This window comes from Taudactylus pleione, unplaced genomic scaffold (assembly GCF_031769625.1).
Source record: "Taudactylus pleione unplaced genomic scaffold, aTauple2 ptg000041l, whole genome shotgun sequence".
NCBI classification, from domain to species: Eukaryota; Metazoa; Chordata; class Amphibia; order Anura; family Myobatrachidae; genus Taudactylus; species Taudactylus pleione.
Window position 1 is genome coordinate 43,941,600 of NW_028284443.1, and position 20,938 is coordinate 43,962,537.

At 42.1% G+C, this 20,938-nt stretch overlaps 1 protein-coding gene across 1 annotated transcript in view; it reads left to right on the plus strand.

Annotated features, from left to right (window-relative positions):
• The window catches only part of MYO16 (myosin XVI), a 309,776-nt gene that overhangs the window by 14,899 nt on the left and 273,939 nt on the right, over positions 1-20,938 (plus strand). Inside the window, exon 4 of the mRNA XM_088458316.1 lies at positions 12,080-12,188. Within this exon, the coding sequence (XP_088314442.1) occupies positions 12,080-12,188 (109 nt within the window). The remainder of the gene's footprint in view (positions 1-12,079; positions 12,189-20,938) is intronic.

The following is a 20,938-nucleotide window of genomic DNA, read 5'->3' on the forward strand; positions in this document are numbered from 1 at the left end:
ATGTAGGATGAAAAATCACCACAAAATGGCTGCCAGCACTTGGGCATCCTTTATATAGGGCTGTGACCAGAATTGTGACATAAAAATGCATGCAGGCAGCAGCTAGAGATGGCTGTAGCTGAGATCAGCTCTGGGCCCAGATACCATGCAGTAGCACATTGCGGAGAATGAAAAAAGCTGGGGCTCAGGAGATCGCAGTGAAACTCGGTGCAGGGAAAGGTCTGGGCCCCTGAGGAGGCCTGCAGGGAAAGGTCTGGGCCCCTGAGGAGGCCTGGGCTTCATAGCGGCCCCATTCTCTGCACCTATTATAGCTATGCCCCTGCCTATGGATGGCAGCTGGTCTGCCAAAGATCGGAAGAGTGTTTACAGTGACAAAATCTTTTCAGTTAATTGTTTCAGCAGATGCAGATCTGAGATCTGCTGCAAAATTGGACAGGTGTGTAGGCATATATTGGTGTTGAATCTGCGTCCAGGTCTCCAGTAGGATTGTGTCAACAGTCTGGTCTGGAGTTGGACCCCTGGAGGAATGGGCAAGTGTGTACCCGTCTTAAGTCATGCAGCATTATATCAAATTAATAATTTGCTTCATCCATTGCTTCTAAATTAAAAACTGCAGATAACATAGATGGAGATGTCTGAAGGGGTAAGAGTGACAGGCCAAAATTTGCTACATAGTCCTTACCTGAAGATTTTATTCAAATTCTTTTTCTGAAAATGTTGCTGTTCAGGACCTTATTGGAAGATGTAATCCAAAGCCCATATCAGTAGTCATTATCCAAAGTTGCTTGAACAAGGCAGGAACTACTCAGAGTATCAATTTAGGACAAAATGTCACCACAAAATGTCTGCCAGTAGCTGGGCATCCTTTATATAGGGCGGTGACCTGCATTGTAACATCACAATGCATGGAGGCAGCAGCTAGAGCCGGAAGTGCAGGGGAGTTGTGTTGGAACGCACAAGCCGTTGTTTACATTTGGCAAATCCGATCCACATGTAATAAAATGGGATGGATTAGTATAATAATATTGGAATATTATTATACTAATCCATCCCATTTTATTACATGTGGATCGGATTTGCCAAATGTAAACAACCAACCAGGCGCCCTTTTCCTCCAATGGTTGAGAAGATAACAACCGAAATTGTGGGAGAGGTTCTATGATTGGAGGACGGGACTATAAGGACAGTCTTTATTTAAAAACGGACTGGATTTGGATTGGGGATCCTGGATTTAGTTATGTGTATACTGCTATGGTGGACCCCGATCCTGGATACATGTCATATATTAATTTTTGCCTATTTATATGTTTTTTAATATTTTATATGTATGTATTGGATGTTAATGTAAACTATGGATTTGGATACAAAGCATAGACACTAGTGGAGGTCTCTATATGTTTTATAGACCAGTATCTTTCTCTAATCCTACCTTATACTAGGGGCGGTTTTTGATTGGTTGATTATTGTTATTAAATCACTACTTCTTTCCGATCTTTTGAAGTATATAGGAAACCTATCACAGAGGAAATCGAGGGTCCTGTACATATACCCGATTCCAAACAGCGCTTGTGAACCACTCCATTGTGTATTTGTATGTTTATGAGATTTGGGGGCCTTTTTGAGTGGGTATTGAGCTGCTGTAAAGGGGCGCATGTGATTTTCACCCTATCACTGTTTTGTAGTAGCTATGCTCTTGCCTGTGAGTGTCAGCTTTTCTGCAAAAGATTGGAAAAGTGTATAGAGTAACAGCATCCTTGCAGTAGATTGTATCAGCAGATGCAGATCTGAGATCTGCTGCAAAATTTGAATGGTGTGGAGGCATATATTGGGTTTTGAATCTGTGTCCAGGTCTCCAGTACGTTTGTGTCAACAGTCTGGGTTGGAATTTGATCCCTGGAGGATCAGCCAAGTGTGTATTCATCTTAAGACATGCAGCATCATATCAAATAAATAATTTGCTTTGTACATTAATTCTAAATTAAAACTGCAGATAAAATGGAGGGAGGTGTCTAAAGGGTTAAGGCTGACAGGTTAAAAAGTGTTATATAATCCTTACCTGAAGATATTATTCATATTATTTTTTTGAAGATGTTTCTGTTTAGGACCTTATTTCAAAATGTAATCCCAAGTCCATATCAGTAGTCGTTATCCAATATCGCTTATAAAAATCAGCAACTAATCAGAGAGTATCAGTGTAGGACAATATGCCACCACAAAATGGCTGCCAGTAGCTAGGCATCCTTTATATAGGGCTATGACCTGATTTGTGACATCACAATACATGCAGGCAGCAGCTAGAGATGGCTGTAACTTAGATCAGCTCTAGGCCTAGATGGCATGCAGCAGCACTCTGGTGAGAATAGAAAAGCTGAGGCTGAGGCGATAGCAGTGTAAGTCATTGTAGGGAGAGATCTGGGCCCCAGAGGCCTCCTGGGCCCCATAGGAATCCATACCCTGCACTTACTGTAACTATGACTTTGCCTATGAGTGGCAGCTGGTCTGCCAAAGATTGGAAGAGTGTGTACGGTGATAAAATCTTTTCAGTCGATTGTTTTAGCAGATGCAGATCTGAGTTCTGCTGCAAAATTGGACAGGTGTGTAGGCATATATTGGATGTTGAATCTGTGTCCAGGTCTCCAGTATGATTGTGTCAACAGTCTGGTCTGGAGTTGGATCCCTGGAGGGATGGGCAAGTGTGTACCCATCTTAAGTCATGCAGCATCATATCAAATGAATAATTTGCTTCATCCATTACTTCTAAATTAAAAACTGCAGATAACATGGAGGGAGTTGTCTGAAGGGGTAAGAGTGACAGGCCAAAATTTGTAACATAATCCTTACCTGAAGATTTTATTCAGATTATATTTCTGAAAATGTTGCTGTTCAGGATATTATTGGAAGATGTAATCCAAAATCCATATCAGTAGTTGTTTTCCAAAGTTGCTTAAATAAAGCAGGAACTGCTCAGAGTATCAATTTAGGACAAAATTTCACCACAAAATGGCTGCCATGGGCATCCTTCATATACGGCTGTAACCTGCATTGTGACATCACAGTGCATGGAGGCAGCAGCTGGAGATGGCTGTTATAATAGGGCTGTAACCTGCTTTGTGACATCACAATGCATGGAGGAGGCAGATAGAGATGGCTGTAGCTTAGATCAGCTCTAGGCCCAGATGCCATGCAGCAGCACTCTGGTGAGAATAGAAAAGCCACGGTTCAGGAGATGGCAGTGTAAATCAGTGCAGAGATAGATTTGTTATATAGTCCTTACCTGAAGATGGTTTTTAGATTTCTATTTCTGAAAATATTGCTGTTCAGGACCTTATTGGGAGATGTAATCCATATCAGTAGTCGTTATCCAAAGTTGCTTAAATAAAGCAGGAACTGCCCAGAGAGTATCAATGTAGGACAAAATGTTACTGCCGGTAGCTGGGCATCCTTTATAAGGGCTATGACCTGCATTGTGACATCATAATGCATTCAGGCAGCAGCTAGAGATGGCTGTAGCTTAGATCAGCTCTGGGCCCAGATACCATGCAGCAGCATTCCACGGAGAATAGAAAAGCTGGGGCTCAGGAGATGGCAGTAAATCTTGATGCAGGGAAAGGTCTGGGTCCCAGAGGCAGCCTGGGCCCATTCTCTGCTCTTATTGTAGCTATGCCCTTGTCTGTTAGTGTCAGCTTGTCTGCCAAAGTTTGGAAGATAGTATATAGAGTGACACCTTCCTTTCAGCAGATTGTTTCAGCAGATGCAGATCTGAGATCTGCTTCAAAATTGTACAAGTGTGGATACATTTATTGGGTGTTGTATCTGCGTCCAGGTATCCATGAGGATTGTGTCAACAGTCTGATCTGAAGTTGGATCCCCAAAGTATTGGACAAGTGTGTACCCTAATTTGCTTTATCCATTGTTTCTAAATTAAAGACTGTAGCTAAATAGAGGGAGGTGTCTAAAAGGGTAAGGCTGACAGGATAAAACATTTTATATAGTCCTTACCTGTGTCCAGATCTGAATAATATCTTCGGGTAAGGACTATATAACATTATTTATCCTGCCAGCCTTACCCTTTTAGACACCTCCCTCTATTTATCTACAGTCTTTAATTTAGAAACAATATTATTCAGATTCTTTTTCTGAACATGTTGCTGTTTAGGACCTTACTGGAAGATGTAATCCAAAACCCATATTAGTAGTCATTATCTAAAGTCGTTTAAAGAAAGCAGGAACTACACAGAGTATCACTGTAGGACAAAATGTCACCACAATATGGTTGCCAGTAGCTGGGCATCCTTTATATAGGAGTGTGACCTGTATTGTGATATCACAATGCATGGAGACAGCAGCTAGAAATGGCTGTAGCTTAGATCAGCTCTAGGCCCAGATACCATGCAGCAGCATTCTGCTGAGAATAGAAAAGCTGGGGCTTAGGAGATGGCAGTAAAGCTCGATGCAGGGAATGGTCTGGGTCCCAGAGGCAGCCTGGGCCCATAGCAGCCCCATTCTGTGCACCTACTGTAGCTATGCCCTTGCCTGTGAGTGTCAGCTTGTCTGCCAAAGATTGGGAAAGTGTATAGGGTGAAACCATCCTTTTAGTAGATTATTCTAGCAGATGCAGATCTGAGATCTGCTGCAATATTGTACAGGTGTGAATGCATTTATTGGGTGATGTATCTGCGTCCAGGTATCCATGAGGATTGTGTCAACAGTCTGATTTGGAGTTGGATCCCCAAAGGATTGGACAAGTGTGTACCCATCTTAAATCATGCAGCCTTATATCTTATGAATAATTTGCATTATTCATGGTTTCTAAATTAAAGACTAGATAAATAGAGGGAGGTGTCTCAAAGGTTAAGACTGACAGTATAGTCCTTAGCTGAAGATATTATTCAGATTCTTTTTATGAAGATGTTGCTGTTTATGTCCTTATTGGAAGATGTAATCCAAAGTCCATATCAGCAGTCGTTATCCAAAGTTGCTTAAATAAGGCAGGAACTACTCAGAGTATCAATGTAGGTCAAAATGTCACCACAAAATGGCTGCCAGTAGCTGGGCATCCTTTATATAGGGCTGTGACCTGTATTGTGACATCACAATGCATGGAGGCAGCAGCTAGAGATGGCTGTAGCTTAGATCAGCTCTGGGCCCAGATACCATGCAGCAGCACTGCGGAGAATAGAAAAGCCAGGGCACAGGAGATGGCAGTGCAGTGAGAGGTCTGGGCCCCATAGCAACCCCATTCTCTGCACCTACTGTAGCTATGCCCTTGGGGGGCATAGCTACAGGGGGGTGTCGATCGGGGCACATGCCCTGGGCTGCTTTTGTAGAAATTAAGTTTTTGGGCCATTCATCAAAAAGGTAATGCAGGAGGGCGCCCCTGGTCGCTGTTCAGGGCAGTGCGGTCCGCGGCACTACACACTAATACAAACACACCACCACCGTCGGTGGTGTTATTGTTTTTGCACTGCAGCCATTAAGAGTCAGACAGACTTTTTTTGGCTACTGCACCCAGGGCCGGAGCTGGGCTAGAGCTCGTTCATGAGTTCTGCCTTCCGGCTTCTGTAGTGGGTGAAGGGAGAGACGTCATCACGTCTCTCCCATAGTGCAGAGCGTGACCGGAGGAATGTACAGCGGTGGGCGCAGGAACGGGGTTTCGGGTAAGTATAATTATGTGTGTCTGTATTTTACTGGGGGCACTGTATAAGGGGCACCATTGGGTCACTTTATAAGGGACACTACTGGGGGCCCTATATAAGGGGCACTGCATAAGGGGCTCTACTGGGCACTGTATAATGGGCACTACGGGGGGAACTGTATAAGGGGCACTACTGGGGGCACTGTATAAGTGGACATACTGTGGTCACTGCATAATGTGCACTACCAACAGGGGGCATTGGATAAGGGACACTACTATTGGAGCACTACATAATGTGCACTACAACAGGGGGCATTGCATAAGGGGCACTACTACTGGTTGCACTACTATAGGGGGCAATGCATAAGGGGCACTACTACTGGGGGCATTAAGGTGCATATGGAATGGAAAGGTATGTTTGAGAAATGGTAGTACTCATGGGGAAACACCCATTTTTCAGTGACCATGCCCCTTGTGGCATATGGTCACGCCCACTTTTTTGACGCGTTTATTAGGGGGCGCCATTTTTCATCTTACTCTGGGCTCCAAATACCCTTGTTATGCCACTGTCTGTGAGTGTCAGCTTGTCTGCCAAAGATTGGAAAAGTGTATAGGGTGACACCATCCTTTCAGTAGATTGTTTTAGCAGATGCAGATATGAGATCTTCTGCAAAATTGTACAGATGTGGATGCATATATTGAGTGTTGAATCTGCGTCCAGGTTTCCAGTAGGATTGTGTCTATAGTCTGGTCTGGAGGATTGGACAAGTGTGTACCCATCTTAAGCCATGCAGTATTATATCAAATGAAACATTTTCTATATATTTTGCTTTTAAATTAAAAACTGCAGCTAAAGTAAAAGGAGGTGTCTGAAGGGGTAAGGCTGACATGTTAAAAATACTTTTATAGGGCTATATTCATTATGTTAATTATCGGGTCCAAACGGACCCGGTTATTTTAACATTTGAACTCACCGCAAGTGCCGGAGCATCTCATCATTGCTCCGGCACGGAGACAGCTGATCTGAAAAACAGCTGTCTCCCCGAAGACTGTCACTGCTTTTTTGGAGCAGTGAAACTAGTGCGTCTGCTGACCTACCGTTCACGCAGGCGTACAAAATCCCCAGTATCCAGTGGAAGGAGCCGGACAGGGGTGGAGGAATCCAAAAGGATTCCTGTTTGCAACACCAGGACTGCTTCTCATAGGGAATGAGCAGGGTGTGTGACACAAGTGGAGCAAAGTCCATCTGAAGATGGTGAATTCTCCCGCAATCAAGCTCCGAAAATATTGTATTTTCAGAGATTAATGAATTTCTGTCCCCATACTAGTGTATAGAGACATCAGGCCATTTCTGGAGAGAAAGATAAGCAGATAGTAGATATCTGTTAATAAACTGAAACGTTGATGACTACTGTCCAAGTGCCGCACCTTTTGGATGTTCTGTGAGATCTGTATGTGGGATGTGGGGCCACAAGACCAAGTAAACTTATATTGGATGGGAGTGCCAGACCTTTGCTAATGCTATATATATATATTTATATATATATATATGCAATTGTAGGCTTATGCACTGTCCTTATATATTCATCCTGGGTGTGCTCTTTCATGGAAGTATCCACAATTGATACTTCTGCAAACAAGTCCACAAAGTGAAGGCACTACTCCTTGTTTCAATATTCTTATCACAAAATGTGTTTTATTCACCACCCAGTAAACACAACACCATTACTGGAGCATATTGTCCAAACCTTGTAAAATGCATGTAAAGCGGTTCATATAACAGTCAAAATACTTATGCAATCAATGTCTGTCGACTTCGGTCCACTTTAGGGCCGTTCTAGACTCACAAAGACTTGTCAACAATCCAGCGTGGTATACTGCTAAGGCGCCTTAGCAGTATACCACGCTGGATTGTTGACAAGTCTTTGTGAGTCTAGAACGGCCCTAAAGTGGACCGAAGTCGACAGACATTGATTGCATAAGTATTTTGACTGTTATATGAACCGCTTTACATGCATTTTACAAGGTTTGGACAATATGCTCCAGTAATGGTGTTGTGTTTACTGGGTGGTGAATAAAACACATTTTGTGATAAGAATATTGAAACAAGGAGTAGTGCCTTCACTTTGTGGACTTATATATATATATATATATATATATATATATCCCCTAGTAAAAGGCTGGGAATATGCCTCACCTCAGTCTGCTCCATCCCCTCCACCCTGCCCCCATATTTGTCTGGCCAGGGCTTGTCCTGTCCTCTCCCCCCTGCTCTGCTCCATCCTGTCCTCCAACCACCCACTCTGCTCCATCTGACACTCCCCTCTCGTCCTGCCATCCTTCGCTTCACCACACTCACCAAGTTCATGGCTCTTCTCCTAGGTCTGTTCCATCTCCATAGCAGTGACAGCCTTTGGACCCAGGCTTCCACATTCCATATATATATATATATATATATATATATATATATAATTGTGTGGTATATTGAGAGAGATATAACACATGTAACACATTATTAGCTTAACATATGGGAATGTGTTGCGCCAGTAGAGTGAGGCTGCGAGCTGACTATATTGTAGATTACACAACCATACATTCTATATGAAATGTATTGTTTGTATATATATATTAAACTGAACTATTTTGTGATTACGCAAAATTTTGATGAGAAATTCAATTGCTGTATGATATCAAAGGACACAAAGAAACGTTATACGAAACATGACATATGAAAATACTGCTTTGTTATGCAGAGCATGGAATTTATGTAAAAAAGAAATAAGTTTGGATCTTGCTTGTGTTCTAATTTTATATTATTTATGATAACTGCAGGGTGGTAGGTTCAGGGGAAATTTGAGGAATAATTACTGCACAGAAAGGGTAGTGGATAAGTGGAATAGCCTCCCATCAAAGACAGTAGAGCAATTTAAACCTGCATTGGATAGACATAAGGATATCCTTCAGAAGAAGTAAGGATCAATAAGGGTTGAGGTAACAATATGGTTAAAAATGCGGCAGACTAGATGGGCCAAGTGGTTTTTATCTGCCTTCAAATTCTATGTTTCTATAAGAATCAGATGCCCTTACATACAGTATATGGGGGCTCATGTTGAGTTGGATTTACACCTGTAGTGTAGTGTGCACAAAACAAGCCACAGCCATATTCCTCGGGTCTGGAGAGGCTGGACAAGGGAGGAAGGGGTGGTCTAAGAAAGTCCAAGTACAGTAAGTGTGTCCCCGTGTATTTATGAACAGATGCAGATCCATACAGAGAAACATATCTATCAGTAGCCGTATCAATTGTGGGTGCCTGAGGGCAGGTGGAAATAATAATGATAGCTGTTGCTATTTAATGATGCTAAAGATGATGACTACATACTAATGATGATGACTGTCGCTACCAGGAGATGGCTACATCTTATTGCAATTCACCTCTGAATCTGATTGTGGTTTCTTCATTGATCTTACCTGTGTTATGATTTTCAGTATATTTGGCAAGAATTATTTTATTTTACTGTTATTTTACTGTTTCAACAGGCAGGGTAACCCAGAGGGGGGTGGATGGGTACTGATTTCCCAGGCCCAGGCCTGTTGCCCAGCAGGGGCCTGGGCCAGCTTCTGCGGGGGACAAATGTGTTGATTTATATTGCCTTTTGGGATAGTGGTCACAATAGGGTGCACAGTGGATGCGGGTCGATGTTTGGCCACTGCGCATGCGCACACCGGAGCCGGCTCTAACGTGCGCATGCGCGAGACCCGGCTAGCGACGGGCACTCCGTCGCTCCGGGTCTCACACCAAAAGGGGGCGGCTGTTGATTTTGATCGACAGCTCGCACCATTTTGGAGTTGGGCAGGGGGGTGGCTGGCCAAACGGATGCCTGCAGATCGGGGACGGCCCCACTGACATCACGAATGATGTCAGTGGTGAGCTTCCGGTTCTATTAAGAGCCGGAAGCTCACTGGGGCTTGCGGTAATGAGACCCTACCGCAAGGGTTTCGTCGCAAGCCCTGATGGTCGCGTTGGTCGAGACCATCGCGACCATCACCTGGCCGCTCGCAATAGCTGTGGGTGGTCACCCACAGCTATGCGAGTGGCCAGGAGGCAGCACAAAAAAAAAAAACGCCCTGATTCAGAGCGAGCGCTCTTTCAGAGCGTCCAGCTCTGAATCAGGCCCAGAGTCTTTAACCAGGGTACTGGGTTAAATGGCAAAACAGCAGGGTAACATGTAATGCAGAGGTTAATAGCAGTACTGGTAATGCACAGTGGTATCAGCAGGGATTAATTAACAGCAATAATAACACACACAACAGTATTTGAAATGCAATTTGCTGGGTGTTGCGGTTCGCCTGGTGCATAATGCACCAAACGCACTACATAATGTACCATCAGGCTGTTTACATACAGATATGCCCACATACATCTATCCTCCGTGCGCTACAAGTTGCGCCACACATAATGCGGGAGCTCAGTGTGACTCGGTAGCGCTAGGCATCTTTTTGTGCGTCTTTTTACCTTCAAATGCGTCTTATTCGCACAAAGATGCGAAGTATAGATAGCACAAGCAGCTTCTGCTGATTAAAATGATATGCAGCATGCCTACATTCTCTGAGTGAGTGCGGGTGCATCTGCATGCGAAATGCTACGTTACAGTGTCAGCATAGTGTTTAGCATGCAGATACACCCGCAGACGCACAGACAACATAGGCATGCTGCATATCATTTTAATATTATTTTAATCAGCAGAAGCTGCTTGTGCTATCTATTGCTGTGCAAACTAGATGCATTAAAAGGTAAAAAGACGAACAAATAGACAATCGGCAATACTGAGTCACACCACGGCATAGTGTGACTAGAAGGGCTGTTTAACGGGAATCAGTATGAATGACCGGCAGCTGTAAGGCCGACGTTTCAAATCCCAACGCCGGCAGACCGGCAGCAGTGGAAATCCTGACGGGATTTAGGTGAGTATTACTAACCCTACCCCCCCCTAACCCTCCCTTAGGGGTGCCTAACCCTAACCTCCCCCTCCTAGTGCCTAACCCTAACCCCCCCTAAGGGCCTAAATCTAACCCCCCCTTCCCCGTAGTCTAAACCTTAGTCTCCCGGCGGGTGCCTAACCCTAATTTACCCCCTTGGCGACCTTTCGACCGTCGGCTTCCTGACTGCATCCCGTTTAACCTGCCAGGAGATTTTTTGTGTTCTTTCAAACATAGAGAAATATCCAATTAGCCTCAGGGTTTACTCAGCGGTTAACTAACAGCCAGGATCTATTCAATTAGGTCCTGCATTCTTGCATGTAACACTGATTTAAATGCAGCATTTTACGTGGAATCTATGGGTTTTCGCTCGTTACGCCAAGGTATATCGCACGTGGAAAATGCAGAATAGTTCAAATCCAGAGCTTAACCCTGCCCCTTAATTTCAAAATAGAAGTTTTTAAAGTTAGGAATAAGTGTATCTGATGTATTAATCATAGTGCACTGTTGTGGATATGCACGCATCTTGTTTTTTGGCCAACTACAGTTTTTGGGGGAAATTATGTTACATCTTTTCTTACGCAAATACATTCAAACTAAGCATCAATCCCATTGCGCACTTCTGGCCATCATATACCTCTTCTATGACAAATATTTTTTATAATCTTTGTGATCTGTATATATTTAATGTAAATAAGCTTTGTCATACGTAATGCTTTTAAATAGCTATACTTGTAATAATGTAGCAATTGCTTTGTTTTAAACGGAATTAATGTTATTATTTATTAATCCAAAACATTTGAGTGGACAACTGCTTTAAGTATGATGCCTGAAAATGGTGCCTTTATACAGTATTAGGAACCGCCTTATTGAATGGCTCCAAGGTGCTACAAGGTGCTGACAGATCATCTTTCCAAATAAGTTTAATTATTGTACAATGGCATTGACATGTTTGTTTTATCAGTTATATGATAGTTGTTTAAGGGTTAGTATAAATACTTTGTATTTATTTCTTATACTCAGTATGGCACTCAGATTATTATCTAGCCAGACACTGTTATTATTCACATAAGGCTTTTCAACATATGTTGCAAATTAAAATTTACTTATATTGTTTATCATTTACTTTAAATAGACAGTGAAGGCTTCAGAAGTATTGCATATTCCTTTTCTAGTATTAATAAACAGATGTTTTAAAAAAAATCATATTTCATTTCATATTTAGTCTGTTATATTCAATATCATTTGTAGTTTAGTAATTATTGAAACAGTTTGGCTTAATTCGGCAAACACACACACGAACTCCAAAATTGTTTATAATATTCAGTTAAGTAATGCACAGTCTTTGATATAATGTCAAGAGGTAATTTTTACTGAACTTTAAGTAGAGTTGAAAAAAAAATTGTATTTGATTGTGATATTGGTTCACTGTATTTTGATTGCTTACATTTTTTTTTCTCTCTCTAGTCGGGGGCAAATGTTCTACTGCAAGATGTAAATGGCAATATTGCTCTTGACTACTCCACCGAGGGAACTGAATCCAACTGTATACTTATGGCGTATTTAGAGGAAAATGGTAGGTATTGAGGACATTTGTTTTCATGTGTAATATTGTTTAATGCACTTTTAAAAAGAACACGGCAGAATGCTTATAGAGGAACTCCACCTAAACGTTTTATCTAAATAAATCTACCCACCTTCTCCAAACCAGAAGCAAATTGAATTAACTTTCCAGGCAAACTGGAAGTGAAGCCAAAGATGAAAAAAACAAATCACCTCCTATATATAGTACAGTAGAAGGAACTGCACTCCACAGCTCCCTAGGTAAATTCACCAGAGTGTTTCATAAAATCACATCAGCAATGTTTCCTGCAAGTCCTTTGTCAAGAATCTTAATAGTATCCACATCGCAGATACAGTATTGTACTGTATATAGGCATACATATTTGAAATTGTTGCCTACATTCTAATTGTTTACATTCTAAAAATATATATTGCATCTGCAGTGCTGCATGGCCGTATTGATACACCTGTCAATGATGCCATTCACAAATATATTGTGTGCATCATCCATCAGCTGTACAAATGATATAGCATAGAGGGTGTACCCAGTATTAAGGTATTTCTACAGCCTTTAACAAATAATGCTACTAAGTACCCATTTAGACACAGGTCCCAGTTGTAATGAATTGTGGTTCATTAATTGTTTCATTAAAATACTCATTAATCTTTTCTGTGATGTGAGCATTTTTCTGATCATTATACGCATGTAAGCGCTTTGCCCTTTAAGATAACGATTATAGTTTGCTAATGAACTGGTGGAATTGCTAGTTAAACGGTCATGATGATATTTATTGGTTGTGCAGAGGCAAATTTAATTCTTTACATTGCATTGTTGCAAATCTTTGAAGGGAGCCATTGTGTATCCAAAATGACTATAATAATAATAATGATACAAATTGTTTGGCAATACTAACAGTTTTACTATGCTTCCTTTGTCTTTAAAACATAACAATATTCTTATTGTTTTTATATTTGTAACTAGGTTGAACAGAGCCCCATTAATTCTGCTCACTGTGTCAAAAACACATTTATATTCTAAACCAGAGGCAATATTCCTCAGAGGATAGTTACAAGCCTTTCCTGATTCTCCAGTTTATACACTCCTAAACCACGACTACTCAAGCAGCGAAGGTCCTAGACCCTGCAGAAAATGCCTCCAAAAATTGCGCAGTAGCAATTCATCAAATCTGACAGTTGCTAAAAGACGTTTATATATTTCAGACAGGTAGTAGGGGAATTCAATTAAATAATTATATTTTCAATAAATAAGAGTAACTTTCTGTACAGTTTTAGGCTATGAAAAGTCACAGTCTAGCAGTATCCTGCACTCAATTTTAAAGATTAAACTGGGAAATACCCCTTGGAGGACGTCACCCCACTGCTGCATAATGTGGTCTTACACTATACAGAAACCACATTTTACAATTGGTGCCATAAGCTTTGCTGGTCTAGAAATGGATTTGTTTGCTTTGTGCAGATTGTAATGTAAAAACCCTGTGCTGAGTGAGAAGGTGAGCTTTATTCCTCCATAAAGGAGGTCTTGTGGTCCCAGTACTTGTGTAGTACGTGGGATATTTTTACCATGTTGGATCAGAGTATAATAAATAAAAAATAAATATAGGCCCATCATCATGACCGCATGACATCATCTCAACAGCTGTTTTCTGCTCCCTTTGCTGGCCACACCCCCCTGAGCGCATGATGCCATTATGTCATGATGAGGATTGTGGGGCCAGCAGTGCCAGGAATTCTAGCACAGCCCGGATTTTTTATTGATTTTTATCTGACCCAAAACACTTGAGGGTGGTTTTGCAAAAACAAAACATGAAGATTAATCCAGATCCAAAACCAAAACATTGGGTCCGATGACATCTCTAGACTTAGTCCCATAGCATCCAATCATATTTTACTTAACATTTAACTAGCACCCTCTGGAAGATGATAGCTATAATCTGATTGGTTGCTAGGGGCAACATCTCCACTTCTAAATAAAAACCCGCACTTTAGTAAATATATCCCTTACTGTAAGCCTCCTTCCACAACTGCAAAACTACTGCAACTTAAAGGTGGGTACAAACCTGACAGATATATCTGCAGATTGAGTGATCTGCAGATATATCTGCAGATGTTGGTCGTTCATACACACTGAACGGCCATCATGTACTTGTGCCCTTGGGTCCCGGCGGCCAGGACCTGGCGGCTAGTGGGCGGGTCGGGGCATGTCCCGCCCCCTCGTCGCGGCGGCCGCTGTGTGTGTACGGACGGTCTGCTGACCACCTTAAGGATACTGCCTTTGAACCTCTATATACCCCTGCCTATACCTTCTAAATATCCTTCCTATAAACCTCTAAGGATGATGCTAATTTGCGTACACAGTCATCCAGTAAATAAAGAGAAGTTTGTTGCTAATACCATTGGTCGTAACGGAGAGGGCATATGTTACAAGGCATTTAACAGGTTGATTCAAATAGACACAACCCAGCCTCTAACAACTGGGGGTCTCTGGTTTCCTGCCTCATGCAATCATCCTAACAGTTGTTCATATTATGTACATTTTGTTGCTTGAAGTCTCTGCAGTCCATAAGTTGAGGGAGCACGATGCGATCTCCACACCGATGGTACCGGAATACTGTTGAGAGAGTAAGCATCAATACAATTCCAAACATGGCTTACTTATCACGTATAAAACCTTAGTTACGAAATAACCTTTATTTCATAGCAATTATAGTAAATGTGCATACTTGAATCTTACACCTTAAAGCTTATTAAACCTTTTATGTGAATATGTAATGTGTAAGTATGCGGTCTGTGATGTAAAGACGCTAGTTAACTTGGCGCAGATGCATGCGCATGAAGCTAATAAACAGTGTTTTCATAGAGGATGCAATCTTATGCATTCGCTATTATGCGATTAGTTAATAGCGCAATTGTGCGTATTAATGTGTGTATGTGAAATGGTGCACTTAAATCTCACTTAAACTAAGTGAACACCTAGCAGTGTGGAATGCTGAGCATTGTAGTTCCACACACTCCCCTCTTTCAGCAGCCCCCACCCTTCCCAGGCTAAAAAGTACAGTCCTTTGTTCTCCCAGGTTCTTGTGTAAATGCAAATTAGCACAGCTACAAGACCCAAACCTCAGATAACACTCTTGGCTTTGAAGGTATTTTATTGCAGGAAGCCTGCTAATGTAAGGTGGTACAAATGACCCTCTTGCTGTATTCGAGCAGGGCCACCTGGAGTGAGAGCAGACGTTATGTCCAGGAAGCTTGTCTACACAAGCTAGTTGTCACGTGGCCTTTTGCTCTGTTCAGCTAATGCAATCCAATTTTGACATACTGTACAGCCATTTCTGAAATATATCCTTTAGGGGAATTATAATAATATACACTTTATCCAGAGCACTCAAACTACGTAAAGTCATGAAATGGGCTTTTGCTGAATTGCCGTAATTTATGGCGATGGTCACAGATGCAATCGCATGATGCTAATAGTAATATCGCCACATGTACTAAAGTGTGAGTTTATCTAAAATGGCGCTTAGGCGGCCATTCGCAAAATGGCGTCTTGCGATCTCATTTCCAGGATGGCGTCTTGCGGCCAGTCGCAAGATGGCGTCTTGCGGCCATTCGCAACATGGTATCGCTGCTATTCAATTTTAAACTGATCTTGTCTCAGCCAATAATCCAGCTTCGACAATCCACCCTTTGATAGCGAACAACATGCTATCACAATCTGATTTTAAAATATAATTTAGGCTTACATTTATATACTATTTAGTGTTATTATGGGATGGCACAAGGTTGTTCTTAATCCATCAATAATGTGTCTCTGAGTGGGGACATAAAACTACTATTATACACACACCGCGGATCTTGGAAGATCATGTGAAAGGTGTGGGGATACACCAGTCCTATAAAGGCAGTCTTGAAGGGGAATTGAGACTTTACATTATCTCAGGTGTTTTTAAAAATAACATTTCAATGATACATTCTATGCATGTCTAAATATAATACATTAAATGATGGTATTTACTAGTTCAGGGTTGTAATGCAGTTCTGTATTTACCTCGGTATTCATACTGACCACCATCATAATTTCGTTCTTTCGTTTTACTCTATTTTTACATTTTCCACACTTCAACACAATAGGAACACACCGGACACATATGCCAATTATTATGATGACAATCAGTATAAGGATTAAGAATTTGCCTATGCTGGCGATTATTTCCTGGACCCATTCCCCTAGACCTGAGAAACATTTCACTGGGTTCAGCAATGAAACCCATCCTTCTATCTTCTCCCTTACTTCAGCCACTGAAGCGTTATGGTTCTTACGAAACTCCCATTTTAGCTGCAGAATTTCATCCCTTCCGGTCTATCACCTCCTTCCTCTATCACCTCCTTGGGGTCGCTGGTATCATTGGTGACATAGGTGCAACATTTTACTCCAAATTGGGTGGCCAATGTTACGCAATACCCTCCAGTAACAGCAGTTAAATAATTTAACACCAGCCTGTGTTGCACCAGTTCTTTCTTGTACGCTTGCAATTCTCTCCCTGTATACCTGAATGTGTCATCGTACATCTCGGTGACATTATCTATCAATTTAGCAAGTTCCTGAATATATCTAAAGTTTAATGTACCCCGAGCGATCCTGGTGGGATCCAATGTGACTAAAACTTGAAAGTCTCACTAATTAACTGAGTGGATTTGTGCACGTCACCAGGTATCATATTTCGTTTTCCTCTGTGTTCATATTGTGTGTGAAGATATGGTGACGGTGTGTTTTTATGTATACCAAGCATTTCAACATGTGTGAGGGTCATAACTTCTGGGACTACTCTTCCCAGGTAACACAAACCTTCGGAACTCGAGGAGAGCCACTTATACGCTTTTCTTCCTCATATAAAATATACATTATCAGGGAGAACATAAGGAATGGTATGCATCATTATCATTAAGCACATTTCCCTTGCAAACAATCCTATTTCTGGGTCTTCCATCTGGTACATGCAAGTTTCTGGCTGTATTATTTTAGCACAATAACCATCAGGCACCTTACCAATACCTAAAATGTTTCCCACTAGATTTAATTGAGCGTAACAGATCATGGTTTATGGGCTCATTATCAGCTCTTTGTGAGAAGGTCATCGTCTGATTATTCCCCGTCACTTCCCAACTCCCGGGTTTATTGGGGTTGATTATGTTTAAACACAGAAGTGATCTATCTACTTGGAATTGATGGAGTTTGAAATGAGGTGATTTGGATGAGAGGAATTTTTCATCCAATGTTTTCCCTTTTTGTAATTCTAAAATTTCCGTGATATTCAGCGGAAATGGCACCAACCCTACATTATGCTGTCCCTGTGGCACATGTGAACACACCCAGCAATCAGTTTGATTTAACACTTTGCCTACCATACTATGATAATCCTCTAAAGGATACACACCCCAGTACGGGTTATATTTAGGTTGGCACCATTGGATACAGTTCTCATCAACTAGGGACCCACAAAGCTCACAAATACAGGAATCTTTAGACGATAAACCTCCACACCGTCCCCGAGTATCCGGAGTAACAGCTCTCTTAACAATAACAGTACTAAGATTGGTCAGACACTCCCCTGGTTGGCATTGCACTCCTCCTGACTCCACTCCATCAGCACTGCCATCAGCTCCCATTTCCTCAATCGGTCTCCCATCACAGAAACTGGATATTCCTGAACCGACCAGGATGGTGAACACTCTAAAAGAGAATATGAAAATGAACATAGCAGGCCCATCCTTTGTCACAACAAGACCTGCAAATTTCTCTTAGTTCAGGTATCTCACTACGACCTTTTCAATCCTCCCGGAACAAGCTTGCGAGCGACAGGTCCACGCTATCAGCCTTGTCTCCGACTTGTTTCTCCACTGGTTGATTGACCTTTTTGCAGTGAGTGGAATGGACCCAGGTATCTCTCTCAGCCACCTTCAAAGATGTAGTACTTGTCAGCAGCACCTGGTACAGACCTTCCCACTGATCAGTCAAACAACCTGAACGCAAGAAATTTCTGATCATAACATATTCTCCTGGTTCAACATCATGACAGTTAGTTTCAGGCATATCATGGGACAACAATTTCAGTTTCTGCTGCTGTTGCTTTAACTGCTTACTCATTGATATAAGATACTTTACAGTTACCTCGTTGTTACCCTTCAAGTCTTACTGTGGACTTATAATCAAATGAGGTTGTCTACCGAACAGTATTTTAAATGGGGACAGATTTAGACGGGGTCTAGGAGTGGTCCTTATGCTATGTAGGACCAAAGGTAATGCTCCTGGCCATCCTAGTCCAGTGTCTGCCATGATTTTACTTAACTTATTTTTAACAGTCCCGTTCATCCTCTCTACCTTGGCACTGGCTTGCGATCGGTAGGGGGTGTGAAGTCGGCTATTAATACCCATCAGCTTACACATATTTTGAAAAACATCACCTGTGAAATGAGTACCCCTGTCACTCTCAATGATTTTAGGGATACCGTACCTGCATACAAATTCCTGAACTGTTTTCTTGGCAGTAAACGCAGCAGTATTAGTGGCCGCTGGGTAGGCCACAACCCAATTAGAAAATACATCAGTGCACACTAATACATACTTAAGATTCCTGCAGGGTGGTAATTGGATGAAATCAATTTGTATCACCTGGAAAGGTTCATCAGTCAGTGGAATGTGGGACGGTTCAGTAGGGATCGCTTTCCCTATGTTCTTCCTCAAGCAGGTCAGACAGGACAATGCTATCTTTTCTGCTTGTGAAGAAAAACCTGGTGCGCACCAGTATGCTCTCACCAACTTGCACATACCTTGTTTTCCCAGATGAGTCAGACCGTGTGCTGCCTCAGCCAGGCTGGGGTAATATGCCTTGGGGGCTACTGGTTTACCTTGTCCATCCCTCCAGAGCCCGGAGGACTCCTGCCCACATCCCTTGGACTTCCAAATGGACTTTTCCTGAATTGAACACAAATTTTGCATCTCAATTAATTTCAGCATATCAATTGTTTGGAAAGACATAATTTTTTCAGTGGGAGAAATTTTTTTTAACCCTGCTGCCCATTTTGCAGCTTCATCGGCTCTGTTGTTGCCCAGTGACACCGGATTATCCTCACATGTATGGGCTTTACATTTAATTACTGCCACCGCTTTGGGCAGTTGGATTGCTTCTAAAAGATGTTTTATGTGTCGGGAATGTGCAGCTGGTGTGCCTGCTGCTGTCTTCAAATTTTTCAGACGCCATAGAGCCCCAAAATCGTGCACCACCACGAATGCGTACCTCGAGTCAGTGTAAATGGTAGCAGATTTGCCTGCTGCAAGTTCACACGCTCTAGTTCAGTGGTTCCCAACCACGGTCCTCAAGGCACACTAACAGTCCAGGTTTTAGGGATAGCCATACTTGAGCACTAGTGACTTAATTAGTACCTCAGTTATATTGATTTAACCTTCTGTGCACAATCATGGATATCACTAAAACCAGGACTGTTAGTGTGCCTTGAGGACCGAGGTTGGGAATCACTGCTCTAGTTAGTGCTACTAACTCTTCCACCTGGGCTGAGTGAGAAGGACCAAGAGGTTTAGCTTCTATGATGTCTGTGTCATTTACAACAGCATAACCTGTACATAATTCACCTGTGTCTGTTTGTCTATGACAACTCCCATCCGTATAAAAAGTCACATCCACATTCTCTAAAGGTGTGTCGTGTATGTCAGGTCTAGCAATAAAGGTCTGATTCAGATATTCCATACAATCGTGCGTATCATTATGTCCGCTGAACTCACCTCCCGCCAGCAACTCGCCTCCTTCCTTCCACCCTTTGTACATCATGTTGTACATATGGTAAATACGTTGCTGGATTCAGCGTGCTGCAACGTTTAACAGTGATGTTTGCGGGTGTGATTAGAGCCAGTTCCCATTTGGTAAACCTAGCCGAAGAGACGTGTCTGGTTTGAGCTGAGTTCAACAGAGCAGATACAGCATGGGGAGTGTAGACAATCATATCATGACCCAATACTACGTCCTCACTTTTACTCGCCAATAAAGCGGTAGCTGCTACACTTCTCAAACAAGTGGGGAGTGATCTTGCCACAGTGTCCAATTGGGCACTGTAGTATGCTACGGGCCTACTGGCATCACCATGTTTTTGTGTAAGGACACCTGCAGCATAACCATTGACTTCCGTACAATACAAATCAAAAGGTTTTTCATAATCAGGTATTCCCAATGCAGGAGCTTTTGTCAGACTATCCTTAAGATTAAGAAAAGCCTGCTCTGTTTCCTCTGTGTGTATGACACGATCGGGCTTTGAGGAAGAGACTAATTCCTGTAAAGGCAAGGCCAAAATAGAAAAACCTGGGATCCACATTCTACAGTATCCACACATTCCCAAGAAGGTACGAATTTGCTGTTGATTCTGCGGCAGTGTCATGTTCTGTATGGCCTGGATTCTATCATTTGTAAGATGTCATAACCCCTGGGTTAGGCAGTGTCCCAAATATTTTACTCTGGATTGGCACGGCTGTAGTTTGTCCTTAGCCACCTTGTGTCCTGTATGCGAGAGATGACGCAACAAAAGTTTAGTATCAATCAGACATGACATAAACGAGTCAGAACATAGCAATAAATCGTCCACATATTGAATTAGAACAGATCCATTGGCAGGTTGAAAAGATTGTAAACAGTTGTGCAATGCCCGGGAGAAGATACTGGGGCTGTCTATGAATCCTTG